This window comes from Microchirus variegatus (assembly GCF_963457635.1).
Source record: "Microchirus variegatus genome assembly, chromosome: 18".
In the NCBI taxonomy this organism is placed as follows: domain Eukaryota; kingdom Metazoa; phylum Chordata; class Actinopteri; order Pleuronectiformes; family Soleidae; genus Microchirus; species Microchirus variegatus.
This window is the reverse complement of record NC_139819.1, coordinates 19601542-19617260: the sequence shown is the minus strand read 5'-3', so window position 1 is coordinate 19617260 and position 15719 is coordinate 19601542. Positions and strand designations below refer to the sequence as shown.

Here is a 15719-nt window from a genome sequence, read left to right as displayed (position 1 = left end):
AGTGACAGTGAAGCGAGTCCAAAACTGAACAGTGAAGCTACCTGCCTGTGTTGTGACATCACTGGTGAGCCTGCAGTCTGGACATGTGCCGCTTGTTAGAGACTGAAATGGAACCTTGCCGAGCAGAAGGAACCTCCTGCATGTCTAAAGCATCCTTGTATTTTTGTTAGAGCAACAGATTTTCATCCATCCCATCCCCTGTTCTCCTCTCCCACACCGTGGCCACTGACAGCCCCTCTTTCCCCTGGTGCTGAGCATGCTGGGAGAGCCCATGGGCCATTCAGTGGCAATCACTCAGTCACTGTCTTTAGCCACTCCGCTGTTGGCTTGTTAGTGTAGCGCCTCATATACTTTCATTGTCTGAGGACAGAACACCTGGTGGCCCTTGTACAGATTAGTTGTGGGTGGAGGTGGCGTTTGGTTAATGGTCGAGCGCAGCAGTAATGCTAGTTGCCCACCAGGGGGCTGAGGTCGCCGTGGTGGTTCTTTAGCTTCTTCTTGAAGAGGGAGATGGTGGAGGGTCGGTACAGGATGATCCAGGGCTCAGACGACGCTGTGCTCTGGCTGCAGCTGTCTGAACCACTGACTGTCGGGATGTTGGGCGACCTATTAGGGAAGGAAGGAGGAAAGAGAGAATGAAACATAAACATATAACATCACACTGTCATGCTGCGCTCATGTGGTACCTGACACCATCTAAAACAATGTTGGACAGCCATATAGGGATGTAGAAGGCTGTATTTACATGACCTTACTTTACATGACTCTGAAAAAAACATTGTTTCGACTAATATTCAGCATCTTTCAGTTAGATGGGGAGGGCCCTTTATTAACAGAGAAATAAGAAGATTGCCTCTTTGTGCAGTTCTTCCTTATGATGGGATAAACGTGTTGAAAAAGTTTCTCTTAGATTTACTTGCAGGCCCCTTTTAACAAACCTTTTTCTTTTTTTTTTTTACACATAATTTAACAAAATTTATCACTCACAACAACATTAAAAGATTTGCAGTGGTTTGTTTTTCAAGCAATCAAAAAAACAGAGAGAATGCCAGCAGTAAATCACACACTTGGCTTTGTAACAAACTAAAACTTCTCCATTTCAACATTAAAGAGTGGAAGCTTCTTGCATAAGAGGGTAGAGGAGGACAGACCAGGCCACAGAGTGGAAACGGCACATTGTGGCCACCAGTTGGCAGTGCAAGCTGGATTATTAGACTGGCTCCAGTTAATCTCTAATGAGCTGAAAGTAACACGTAGATGTAATAACTTGCACAGGACTGTGTCCAAACATTGGAAGAATTTGTAAAATGTTGGAATCACATTGAAGTTCTACATGGAACGACTGAATCTGAATGTCATCCTGTTCTTTCATCTTTTCCCCAATATGACTTGCGTGAAATGTAATACTGAAGACAAGTGCTTTGACATTTGATGCTTGGCTGATGGTGCAAACCGCAGACATTCTCATACTTACTTGACTGTGATATGCAGCAGCAGCTTGGCTACCATGGCTATGACAGTAAGTATCAGGAGTGCAGCCAGCGCGTAGATGGTCCACACTGCAGCGAGGGAGAAACACAACAACAAGACATCAGATATTGTGTCACGTCATAGAAAACAAAATGAAGCAGACTGAAAGGATGAGCAAGCCAATGACTATTCAAGCACTGCTGGCACACCTGTTAGCAGTGTCCAGCCAGCGCATTGTCAAGAGACAGTGATGCATCATCAGTGCACATCTGTTCCCCTCTGCTTGAGAAATACACCAGATAGGCCTCTGAGACCTCAGAGTTTGGAAACAATAATGTTTGAGGGAAGTAAAGAAGAGTACGTCAGTCCATCCCAAGAGGCTTTGACAGGAGGACACATAGAATTACGTCTATGTATGATCACAGGAGGTCACTGTGAGCTTCTCAACAGACCAAGATGTTTTATAAGCATTCCAGGAAAGCAGGTCATACAGTAAAGAAACCTTCCAAACAGAGGGAAAGACGAGGGTATGGTGAGTGTTAACATACTAGCTCTGTGGCCGGTGGTCTCGCCGCGTCCAGCCCACTGACCTGGCATGTTGTGCTCCGGTTTACCGGGGCTGGACGTGATCACGTAGAGGATCTGGGAGCTTCCACTCGAGGTGCTGTTGGATCTCTCAGTGATGCCACCAGTCAACTGTGGCCTTGTGGTGCTGGAGATGTTCTCTCCTTCATCTTCAGCTTCTCCTTCAGCCTCCATTGTTCTGGTGTCTTGGCTTCTCAGTGCTACAACAAGAATGCAAACAGAGAGACTCATGTTGTTTACATTACATTACATTACATTACATTACATTACATTACATTACATTACATTAGATTCTACTGAACTACAGAAAACCAATCTGTCGTTTTCGTTGTGGCAGAAATAGAACTTTAATGCTGATCAGGACCCAAACATCACTTAGTCAGATGCTGTAGTTTCTGCTAAAGTCATCTTGAGCCACTCACATTTTCAAAATCCTTCTCTCACACACACACACACGCACGCACGCACGCACACACGCACACACACACACACACACACACAAATGCTAAAATGACATTTTCACTTGATAGATGATACTACGCTTGAGCAACTGGCAGGTATTTCTAATTCAATGGAAAAAGACATGCTCTCATGCCAAAGGGTGACTTTTGTAAGCATTCTTAGTTCAGTAACATGGTTTTAAAGTTGGGTGGGGCAATAACTGATATAATTATAGACACTTAAAGTAATACATGTGTCATCAAACGCCATTATATTCTAATGAAATTGTCACACAGTTAGTAATTAATGTCAGTGTTCAGTCACCTCTTTGAAAAAATTTCAACTAATTAATTTCCATGACATACCTGTGCTTTGTCCAAACACCTGCACAAGAAAAACACTGTTCTCATCACTTTGATAATGTAATATTATTCTTACTTTCATTCTCAAAACATATTTTAAACATATAAGTTTTATATGAAATTTAAAAACTTCATTTGTCAGTAAGAGCAAAATAAACAGCTGACAGTGATGGCACTGTATTCACCCTGTAATACATGACTGTCTTCATGGACTTTGTGGTAAATTCAGTCTTTCTGTCCTTCTTATTAATATCGCTGCGTATGTTTCTTATTGCTGTTTGTGAGTCTGTCAGCAGAGTTCTTCAAAACCTACTGAACACATTTCCAGACTGTTTTGTAAAGCGATACAGCATGAGTTCATGACTCAAGGAAAAACCCACAAACTTCTGGGTCATATTCGTAGAACTGGACATTTCCAGGAAATGTGTTCATGTCTTGGTAGAGTTAGGCGCTCTCCAAGAGCCTTTCTTACTCAAACCCAGACCTAAAAATACTACTTTTCCAGTTTGGTCCATGAACATGACTGATCACCTGTGAATATTTGTACTTCTCATAGATTTTCTCATAGTTCTGGAGAGGAGCGTTGAAAAGCTGAGGAGGCAGATCACTGAACACGCCTGTAATCATTCCTGTTACATGAAACACACGGTAATAGGATAGGTTGTGTTGATCATGCTGTTGAAAGCATATACAGCAGAGTCACGAGTGACTATTTAAGACCAGCGGCATTGTTAAGACATGGATTGACACTGTTGTGAACCTGCGGTGTTCAGAGCTCTTCTACGGCACACATATGATTCATGATTCTTTCAACCTGCTTGCACCACATGGCCAGTTTGCTTCATAAAACCACATTTCCAGAGATTGTGGACTATTTCAACTAATTTAGGTTTGTCCCAGAGGAAAGTGATAGCCTAAAAAAGCCTCTGCTGACTTTCATTCATTTCCACTAAACATAGATGTGATTTATTTTAAAATCACCATGATTTTGAGTTTGCTTCTCCTGACAAAACAGTCTATATATCCTCTGCAAACACAACACAGAACAAAACCTGACAGTGGTGTTCCCAGAACTTATCACATGTTCCTCATTTGCAAACAAAATACCATGCAAGTCAGAGAAACGTCCAAGAAACACTGAGGAGATATAAGATGCATTCATTAGTTCTAAATGTTGGATTGGGCCTAAATGTCGTTTGTCTTTCAGGATCTCTCTTTCCTCACAGATTCCATTAAAAAAAAAACCCAAGACATGAGCAGAATGTTTGTGCCTGCCCAGTGGTCAGAGGATCTGGACCCTTTAATATGACACTTTTATTACTGTACGACCACCAGGCTAGTGACATATCATCAAAAATGGAGGCAGAGAGGGAGGAGTGGGGGCAGATTGTATCATATCTTGGTTGTGCTGCATGCATGTCTGCAGAAATTAATAATTTAATGTGAATATTAAATTACTTTCAGTGCATTCTGGATATTCACGCATCACAAGAGACGACAATATAACGAAAAAGGACAGCTTTCCCTTTCCAAGATAAGTCAAGCGAGGGATGAAATAATTCACTGTGAGGTTTCTAAATTTGCAAAACAGTTTCCACGGCTGTGCGTGTGCTCTGCAGTTAAATCGCAATATCAAAAAGCACGACACATAGTATTCTGTAGTGTTCTGTATGTAGGTGGCATAAAACAAGTGCAATTCACCAAAGAAGACACTTGAGAGAAGCAAAGCAGTCTGCTGTAAGTTGATAAGAGGCCGTGTTCCTCAAAAGTTCAAAACATGATTTAATGATGCAGAATCAGCCACGGTGGTCAGACACTGACTAATAAAAAGGGCTTGCCAATGGCACGACAACTGCCTCACAGTCAACAGGCATTACGCCAATGAACTAGGCCTGCAATGCAAATGGCAGCCCAGCCCACACCTGATCATGCAAATGTGGCTCTTGCTGAGGATTTGGGGTTATGTAGTTCAGACAAGGTGATGAAGTGAAGTATAGACTTTTACATTATTAAAAAAGTTCCTCTTTGATCGTTCAGGAATTCTTACCCTGGTAGAGCAGAGCAAATCCATGGGCTTGGTTGGTGCGGTCTGAGTAGAAGTAGATGATGGCGAAGTCACCAGTGACGTTCACTGGCTCTCGTGGTCGGCTGCGCCAGTCAAAGCGCGCCACCACCCGGTTGGTGTAGCCATCGAGTAGCTCCACCATGTCTGTCTGATCGGAAATGTCGAAGAAGGTGAAGTTGAAGAGAAGGGCAGAGGATCCAGGGACCTGGATTGTCCAGTAGCAAACACGGCCAGGCTCGTATTTATCAGGGAAATCAGGGGAGTAGATCACTCCTGACAGAGAGGTGTAATTCCCGCCACAGGCTCCTACTCGGGCTAGAAGGAGGAGAAAAAAAAAAAAGATCTATGTTTTCTCAAAAAATATGTTCTTGCCTAAAAGGAGTGGGAAAAGGCCAAAACTACTTCTTTTTTTTTAAACTGAGGACTTAAAGTACAATTCTTAATAAATATTGCTAAAAACATACAGTTCTACTTATTTAAAACTTATTTCACAATATCTCAATGAGATATCAGATTAAGGATTGTAAAGTATAAACTTTAATGTACAGCAGTGTGGAATCCTTGTAGGATTAACTGCAGTTGAAGCAGAGCAAAGGGGGAATTTTTATGATTCATTTAAATGATTCCGAGAGGTGTTAATATGAGCAAAGCAGTAACAAACACTGACAGTTCAGATAGAAATCTGTTTTTTGACTTTATTTGAAGTGAAAGCACAGAAAATACAGTCGAATCAGACCCAGACAACACTCACTATCAAAGACGATGACCCAACCGTCTCCACCACAGGGCTGTGTGTGGTCGCCGAAGCAAACGTGGTTACACTCTTTGCTGGGCGACTCTCCGTGGTCATGCAGGTCCACTTCATTGCCGCAGAAACAGGCGTATCCTGACTCCATACCTGCAAGCTGCGAAAAATCAAAAGGTGTTATGCAAATCATCTCATTTGCAATTGAAAAACAAAACAAAAACCGTAATCTTTTTTTTAAAGAGTAAATCTTTATTTTATTTATTTTATATTGCAGAACATGTTTTGTGGAGGAAACATGATCATTTTGGCTGTTTGCTCTCGTCGATTATAACATGTCCAAACTGGCCTCTTTCTCACAAGATTACATGAAGCTTCCCAGTCTGGAATAACCACAACCAGTCTGCAGTTTAGAGGTCTGATTTCAAACACACAGCGACACAGAGAGAATGTCATGAATAGAAGTCAGAACAATAGGAACGCTTCCTTATTTCCAATCTAAACTGTTGTTTTCCCAATTCCCAACAAACTATTCGCGTCAACGCAGAAATGTGAAACGTCAAAAACCTTCGCACATCTTGACCTCACCACCACTGGCTGCTTGTTCTCAAAAGAACGTTTGTCCTTCATTCAAATGGACACAATTGTCCCTAAATGAATCCACACAACTGAAGGTACTGCATCATTTCCCTGTCCTCGCCTCATGGACCAGGAATTCACGCAGCCTCTGCTCTCGCCACCACGTGTCAAGCTACATCCTTGTTTCATTATTCTATCTGATGAATAAACGTCTGAGGACACCAGTGTGAATATAGGCGATGAATTGCTGCCTCACTCATCAGGCATGCTCTTTGTCAGAAAGTCACGTGGGATTCGTTCTTTCAAGCACAAGACATTTCATGGACAGCGACAGAAAGGCGAAAAGGCAGGCGGTGCCAATCTGCCACAGCATCCCGTACCATCTGCTGAAGGACGGGGGGAGGCAGAAGCTGTCAGAACCTGTCAATGCAGACCAAGTTGAACCAGATCTGCTGAGACCAAAAATGAAAACCTGGCACTGTTTTCAGTCTGGAAAATGACGAGCCGGATACAGAAATAGAGAAGAGGAGGTGGATAAAAGGCTCATAATCGTTCATTTCCAGTTGTCAGCCTTGATTGCTGCAATTATTTATCATTTGTCTGTTTTTACATTTGAAACAAAGACTCATGACGGCTGTATGAAGAGGGTCTCGGATAATGCTCGTGTCAGTGCTCATGAATGCAGATTATTTACATGATAGCTTGTCAAACCTTATTCATAAAATGAGAGGGGAAAATGTGAACAACTAAGAATACAAGCTAAATTTAATTTTATTCAGCAGAAACTGTGACCTTTGAGTTAAAACATATTATCATCAATGAAATCCTAAGTGAAAAGATAAGTTAAATGGCTCTTTGGTCTGCAGAGAGTTTGGACCGTGACAACTCTTCACACCGGCATTGAAAAGCATCCTGGATGTGTCTCCTGTGACCAAGCCCTTTATTCAAATACTCACTAACTTCATAAGTTCACGTCTGTTAGTGAGAATGAAATTATGTTTTTAACTAGTTTGACTGTGCACACGTCTCTGATGTCAGAGAGAGAGAAGCTGAGAGAATCAATGCTCTACTCGTGCTGCTGTGACATGAAATAAAAATGTAACCATAAGAAAAAGCCCTATGTGATAATCAGTGTTAATATTGTGAAAATATGACTGGTAGCTGAGGAGGCCCCTTCTAATTTCCTGGTGACGACTTGTGTTCATGAACAATCATGTGGTCATATCCTCAATCCTAATAACACCCTCAAACCACCTACAACTGTGTTTTTGTGCCTGGATGAGGGGACACGTTCAGGATGGTTCCAAAGTATTCAGACCTGACCTGACCTGTGCAATCTGACTTTTATGTGATCATTCAAAATGGATGTTAACGCCAGGTGTGAATGGGGTCTAGGAGAAACGTTCAATATTCACAACACTTCATCCAATCAGGAGCCACATCTCTACAAAGAGGCAGTCCTCTACTCATTTGTCAGTGAAAGATGGTAAAAAGGGTCAGAGATGAACACTTGTTTTGGAACCAGCAAACTCTCTGAACAAGGCGAGCAGGTACCACTTCAATGGAGTGTTTGAAATCTTACCTTGTATCTTTGCTTGCGACAGAAGTTGATACATTTCTGAATGGTGAGCTTGTTGGAGGTCTCACTGGTGCCCGACAGTGTTGGTGGGTTCCCGCTGTCTTTGAAGCAGCCCAAGTTCCCAGGCACTGCAGAGAGAAAACAAGAATCATCAAATACACCACTCTCATCACAGGCCGTCCATTAGATTTTCCTGTACAAACATAATGGCCTTTGCTAAACGCAGCCTTCCAGGAATCAGTCCCAATTATTGTTGTGGTTTGAACACAGTATTACTTATGTCATGGGTTCCTCTGAGTTGTACTCTGGAGTTGTTTATGCCTCACAGACCTAAGGTCAAAGACCCCTATCCCGTAAGGTGACACACTCCACAAATATTCACTTCTGTGTTGGTGTGAAGCAACAATGTGGTCACTGAAAAGAAAAGAGAGGAACAATAAGAAGGGAAGAGAAAAAGAGGCTAAAGGAAGACAAGAGTCTTGAGTCATTGTGAGACAAAGCTAGAATCTAGAAGAGATATGTACCCTGTCAGATATGAGAGCAACTCTCCTTCAAATGTGTTTGGTAAGAGATTGTATGCTTTAAAGTCTGATAAACGGCAAATACAACAGAGAACTGTAATGTGGCACTGTGCAAGAGAGAAATAGACACAGCAACACTTTGGGTCTTTACATACAGCTTCAATTAAAGATTCATTCATTCCCAGGCCCGATGGGATATGGAATTCTTCAACCAAGTTCTGGGTCTACAAAATCTTCTGCAAGGTGCCAGGAGTCACTCAGATCAGATACCCAACGTCAAATGATTTGTTTTTACACGGAGTTTCCTTTGGATGTCCAAACTCTTTTGTAAGAGATACAAGCTGTCTCACATTATTTCATTTAATTTTCTTTTCATACACTTTAAAACACTGCCACATCTGTAAATTCAAAATAACAACAAAGCCTCAGGCAGTCAAATCATAGTTATCATTTGTTATTCCTTGCGATCCAGACAGTCGTACCCTTGTTTCATTTCCATATTCGGGGGCAGAAACAAATTTGACAAACCAAAGAAAATGTATGACTTGAAAGTCATTTCCACTGCACTCACAGAGAACAACAGAACAATTTCAAAGAGACAGAATACACACGTACAAAAGATTAGTTTGTGCTGCTTTGAAATAGGAGGCAACAATCAAAAGCATATGATGTTCTAAAATGTTCTCGCACTTGAACAAGCATTGAATATTTCTGTATTTGATTACACATTAAATGAAGTACAAATCATACAGAGCACACTGTGTGATAGTGTTTCCTGTTTAAAAATTCAATAATTCAAAGCTCTTTAAATAAGTCATGAAAGCTTGTGACTTTCTTTTTTGTAAGGAAAGCAGCAATTGCACTGATAACAGCGGGACACATACTGTATATTGCTATTTGCACAGGTGGAATCTCAGAATAACAATGTCTTGCTTTTTGGGTGCTACAAATAAACACTGTGGAGCCATTAACCAACATTGTGTCTGAGAAGGGAACACCTATTCTGAAGAAGTAAGATGTATGGTTGAATATGCAACTCAACAGTTGAGAAGCATCATTAAAAACTACCTTCATGAACTAGAGTAACCTTGATCACATCCACATGTGCAGGTGCCAGCTGTGGCCCATGTTAACATTTGGGCTGAGATGAAATCTCCTCAACATGCACAACAGATGCTACAGATTCATTCTGTTGATGTAAAACAAAAAAAACGTATGCCATGTTTTAGATTCCAAAAGTTGTTGTATAAAATAATGTCCACCACAGACAGTGGGTAAAAAAAGGTGAAGTGGGGGAAACGAGGAGAATCAGAGCAGCAGAGAGAGAGGGGCAGTGTTTGCTGATCGTAAAGTCATTTAGTCCATGATTCCCTGCTGTTTGTCAGATAACTCAACACTTAAAGACAAAGTCGGTCAAACTCTGTCAGAATGGTATGAAACCTGAGCTTCATGAGTGTATGCACATGGTTGTCTGAATAATTGAACAGGAACCTGATGCACACCTACTGTGGTCAGTCATGGCAAAACTGGTCACAAGTCTACTTAGGGACATTTTGAGTTATTTACAGATTCTAAAAGTGTGATTTCTAAGTTTTCCACCAATGTCCAATGGTCCAATGGTGGTTTATTCTGTTATCATTTCTTGTCCTTACACTTGTGTAAGGACAAGTTTGGCAAAGTTTGGGCACCCCTGTAAATGTTCATGATTTTCCTTTATAAATCATTGGTTGTTGGAAAAAGACATTTCAGTTAAATATATCATATAGGAGACAAACACAGTTATAATTGAGACGTGAAATAAAGTTTATATGATTTACAGAAAGTGTGCCAGAATTATTCATAACAAAATTAGGCTTGTGCATAAGTTTAAAAACATTTGTGCATCCTTCTTTTGCAGAAATAACAGTCTCTAAACACTTCCTATAGCTTCTAATTAGAGTCTGGATTCTGGAGGAAGGTATTTTGGACCATTCTTCTTTACAAAACATCTCCAGTTCAGTTTGATGGTTTGCACCGGCACAACTTCAACTTTGTCACTGATTCCTGGACATTGTTCTCCAGAATCTGCTGACATTGCAGACTTTCTGTTAATCATATAAACTTTCTTTCACTTCTCAATTATCACTGTTTGTCTCCTATATGATATATTTAACTGAAATTTCTTTTCCAAATAACCAATCATTTATAAAAGAAACATGAACATGTGCCCAAACTTTTGCATACCACTGTATTTCCATCATCTGTTTTTGTTGTTTCATGAACAACAACAAAAGCTCTGGAATGTGAGATCGCCACACCCAAACTAGGAATGATTCACAGCGATCAAACAAACCTTAATTCAAATATAAAGTTTATGGTTTTAAGACCCACAATATTGTGATTTGAAGCATGTAGTGGCTTCTTACAAACTTCAAGTTGAACAGTTTTGAAAAATGAAAATCCCTCATTTTGAAAAAAAAAAAAAAATCATATATATTTTTTTTCATGTTTTACTTGTTTTGCGCTGGGCCGACTTGCGCCCCCTTAAACCACCAGTTAGTACCAACTGGATTAACATGACAGGTTTAAGGCAGACATGACATTAATAGGAAAGTTCCAGGTGCTTCATATTTTCAGGGTGAAACCGGTTGTACTGCTGTTTCTAAAAAAAATAAATCCTCATCATGAGTAATCCCAGTAAGATGGTAAAAAGGGAACAGAGATGAACACTTGTTTTGGAACCAGCAAACTCTCTGAACAAGGCGAGCAGGCACCACTTCAATGGAGCGTTTGATAATTGGAGGTGAAAATCCCACTGCAGGGCCATCAGCCAGATTACAGGCAGCAGTGCTCTTTCTTCACTCTGCTTTGACAAGAAGATTGTAGACTACAGTTAATTCATCTGTCTTTGTCCCCTTTTGGACCCAGAGGCTGTGAGGAACTATAGCTTCACCAGATCGTTCTGGGTTTGTATGGAAGAGAAGACAGAGGAGGTGTCACCTTCCCCGCATGTACAGAATCTATAGAAATAAGTAAATGCAAAAAATGTCTTGGCATGGAAACTCCTGAGCAAAGTGTTGTCCCTTAAAAACATCTGCTTTGCAGATTGCAGGTGCAACAAGTGCAAATATCTACATGTACAAGAAAAGAAAAAAGCATGCACACAAACACGTTCAAAACACTTCAAAGCTACTGTTGGAATTTAGACTTTACAAGCCAGAGGGGAGAAATGGAGGAAACACAAGGTGCATAAATTCTCTAGTCAGCCCAAACCAGACCTCTGAAAACCTCAGTAGATCACAGCCGTTGGGAGGGGACTCCCACAAAGCTTTCAAAAAAAGAAAAGACAGAAAAAGCTAAACAAGCTCAACCGCAGCCAGACTCATCACAACCTGGCAGCTCAGGAAAGAGCAGTTACTTGGCCTTCCCAATGCAGTGCGGTGTGATGCAGACAGGCGGCGGCAAGCAAAACAACAAAGTGCCATGGGTGTCTGTCTGTCTGTCTGAAACAGGGAACAGGAGACAGACACAACAATGACACCAACACATCAGCAACGAAGAGAGAGGAACAATACACAGGAATATAACAAACAACATCAAACATTTCCAGCAGGCGATGGCAAGTACACATGTGAGGTTGATGAGCTGGGGGTGGGGACGTGTGATTAAAGAAACATAATTACAGATATAAATTCCTGTGACATCTGGAAGCTAAGGAGTCAAAGAAATGGAGAGAAAAACATGAGCGGATACACGGGGAGTGAGACAAAGTTAAAGAAGTGTTGTTCTTTTTAATAAGACTCTGGGTGTCTCGCTTGTGCTTTGCTTGCATCCGCCCACCAATAATATGTGAGATAATTTCACTTAAAAGATGAGGTAAGGCAAAGAGAGAAAGACAATATGAATCCTTGAGGAGGACTGAACCTTCAAAGTCGCTGCTTTATAATCACAGTTAAAACACTTTAGAGGTTTAGAGAATATGTCTGTGTCTGAGAAGCTATGATGGCAATAAAAACACAGGAGTCTGGAATAAAACTTTAATAAAACAAAAAATGATCTAATAAAACATCAAAATTAGAGCGCTGAGATATATTTCTGATTCATGGCCACTGCACAACAAACTCCATATTAGCACTTCTTTTATTTAACATTCTCAGTCAAAACCTCTTGATATTGTTCTCTTGACAGTTGCTGACATTGTGTTGTCACAATGAGAAAATTCCAAAGGTTATGTCAGTTTTCTATGTGGGATTATGAAAGGCCAGTTTAAATGTGGACGAGTGACGGCGCCCACAGATCATACTCAGCTGCGTAGGTGATGATGAATGACTACAGTCACAGAGAAATGTCTGCCTCCTCTCATTCAAATGACATCACATTATTGAACATTTTAGCTGTATTCACTCGTCTTTACACTTGCCACGCTAAGTTACATCTGCCCCTTCATCATGGGACACTTTACAGCAGCCTATGAAGCTTTGCAGCTTGATCTCATTTGTTTTTGTTCACTCTTACTTGAATATTGTCTATAATCCGTTATATTGTATATGTTTGAATAATAACTAGTCTCTCTTAATAATCAATAACATTACCTGTATAAATAAAGGTAAAATGAAATGCATATCTACTCGTAAACAAGAGTTGATCAGCAATAAACAAAATCCATTGGGTCCATCCATTCATCTTCTGGATGTTCAGGAATAAGTGGTGCTACTTAAGAGGTCTGTTAATGTTTTGCCAGTGGTAATGCTGTTATCTAACATGCATCAGTGATTCCCATGTCTCCAGACTTTCACTTTCTTTCATTTACCTTGATGTCGGCCTTAATCTCACACATACCAATCTCAGTGTCAGGAAATAAGCAGTGGAAAAAAGCAGCTCCTGGAAATATGTTGCCATGGCACATGAAGAGAAACACATTTAGATATTTAAGCAGCCACAGTCACTGTCAGATGACAAACCATGTGATTCATTCCTTCATCATCTACTGCTTTATCCTTCACATGAGGTTGCTGGTGCCAATCCCAGCTGACACAGGGCAAAGTGCAGAGTATACCATGGTCAGGTAGTTCAAAATACATTTTTTGAGAGACTCAACACCTGAAGATGTTGTGTGTGGGAGATATAATGTCCCAACAAAACAATGTAAAGCAGCATGTTCAAAATCTCAGCTCCACGTACTCTAGTTTCCTCCCGCAGTCCAAAAGCATTTAGAGGTTTGTTCTGTCCAGGGTGCACCCCACCTTTCGCCCCATGTTAGTTGGGATTGGCACCAGCTCCTTGCGACCCTCATGTGACAGATAAAGCAGTAGATGATGAAGGAATGAATCACATGGTTTGTCATCTGACAGTGACTGTGGCTGCTTAAACATCTAAATGTGTTTCTCTTAATGTGCCATGGCAACATATTTCCAGGAGCTACTTTTTTCCACTGCTTATTTTCTGACACTGAGATTGGTATCTGTGAGATTTAGGCCGACATCAAGGTAAATGAAAGAAAGTGAAAGTCTGGAGACATGGGAATCACTGATGCATGTCTCTGATAACAGCATTACCACTGGCAAAACCTTAATGGACCTCTTAAGTAGCACCACTAATTCCTGATCATCCACAAAAAAAAGAGAAAATCATTAAAGCTTAGCATTCACGTCAAAGGAAGAGGAGAAGCAGGATTTCTAAAGCACATTTCTCAGGTGCTAAAAGGCTGATTTGAGTAATTTAAAACACAGGTATGTTAAATCCATCCCACTGACTAACCCATGAATGCACCGCCAGCTGAATGTGATGCACACCCTCACAAACATGCACTACCTTCCCAGCAACAATTATGAATTATTTTCCTCTGTGCCTTTAAAACTCCCTGACTCTCCCTCTGCATTAACCCTTTTGTATGACAGTATATTAAATGCATAAACAAATACAGCTGCTGCATTCCAGTGAGCCTGTGATTAGTCGTGCGGACTGCACCACAGCTGGTGAGAAACACCAGAGAAACAAAGAAAACATGTCACAAACTCCCCGTGGACACAGTGATTTTTGTGGAAGTGGGACCTTCTATTGAGTTTATGCTTTGTTTTTTATGGGGATCGTAAATTCTCTAGCGTGTAAATGGGAACGGTTTACAGTTACACACAATAAGAGATTTATTACTGGACAGAATGAGAGAAGTCCTTGTGCGTAACAGAGTGACTTTGCTTGTGGGATGTTGAAAACACACTGCTGGCCTGGGAGTATGTTGGGGTTTGGTGTAGGCTGTGTTACAACAAGATTGAGATGGACGAGATCAATGCCCCCACCCAGGGCCTTGGGAGGGTGACTAACCATCTAATTAGGAGGAAGAGGGGAGAGTCAGAGCTTTAAATGAATAATTAGTGTCTACTCAGGAGGAGGGAAGAGATGAAAAATGGCCATCGGAACGCAACTCTCCGCCTCACTGACAAACCAAAGAGTCACAGGGGATCTGATATTGTGGCAGCTGGGAGATGAAAAGACACTTTCAGTTCACCTCAGGGCATGCTGGATAACCATGGTGCTGCACTTCTATTTATCATCATTCACTGCCCAGGAGAGTTTCACCTTGTACTGGGGTAAGATGTCCTTGATATCTGGATATCAATAACAGGGTCTTTTAGCCCATAAAGATTTATTTATCCCATCAACAATATACAACAAATAAAAATGGAACTGGTGGTTTATAGTGTTCCAATGTCAGTTTGACCGGAGCCTTTGTGTGTTTTCCATTTTAGTCCTACAGTCCAAAGACATGACCTGCACTTTGACTCTTAAATGATGGCACGGGTGTGAATGAGAATGTGACTGTTTGTTTGTCTCAGTATGTTGTAAGTATCACACCTCTGGATTGGCTAGCAGCAGTATTGACAGATGATTTTCAAATTGTCCTTAAGAAATGGCTATGAGACAAACACTTTGTATGCAATTTGCAAAGTAAAAAATCAAGAAAACCAAGACCAAACCCAAGACATACCCTGTATACACAGTGGCCTACTTTTGGTCTTGATTCTTGTCTCAGTCCCTACAAGTCTTGGTTTTGGGTACACTCACGTTGTGATCTTGACTTCAAAACCAACTCTTACAGCATAATGGGACAATAAATGTCCAAATGACAAAAAAAGGATGTATGGTTTCAAATAGAGTTGTTCCGATTCCAATACTATTATCAGAAAGGCCTCCGATACTGCCGAAAATGCAGGCATCGGTATCACCGCGTCCTGTAGTCCAGGCACCGATCCAATACCACGTAACTTATAAGGTGCCTGCAATGTGACTCTGCCATACATTGACCGATCTGCACGAAACACGATATGCGAGACAAGGGAACTTCCCTGAACATGTTTAGGGACACGCCCCTGACCAAACAGGAAGTAGGCCATTT

At 41.1% G+C, this 15719-nt stretch overlaps 1 protein-coding gene across 1 annotated transcript in view; it reads right to left on the bottom strand.

The window, feature by feature from the left end:
* Positions 1-446: 446 nt before the first annotated feature.
* kremen1 (kringle containing transmembrane protein 1) overlaps positions 447-15719 on the bottom strand; it is a gene marked incomplete at both ends in the record, with an annotated part of 57005 nt that continues 41732 nt past the window's right edge. The window contains 6 exons of the mRNA XM_083904985.1: positions 447-606; positions 1475-1559; positions 2019-2255; positions 4906-5238; positions 5675-5828; positions 7830-7954. Of these exons, the coding sequence (XP_083761111.1) occupies positions 447-606; positions 1475-1559; positions 2019-2255; positions 4906-5238; positions 5675-5828; positions 7830-7954 (1094 nt within the window). The remainder of the gene's footprint in view (positions 607-1474; positions 1560-2018; positions 2256-4905; positions 5239-5674; positions 5829-7829; positions 7955-15719) is intronic.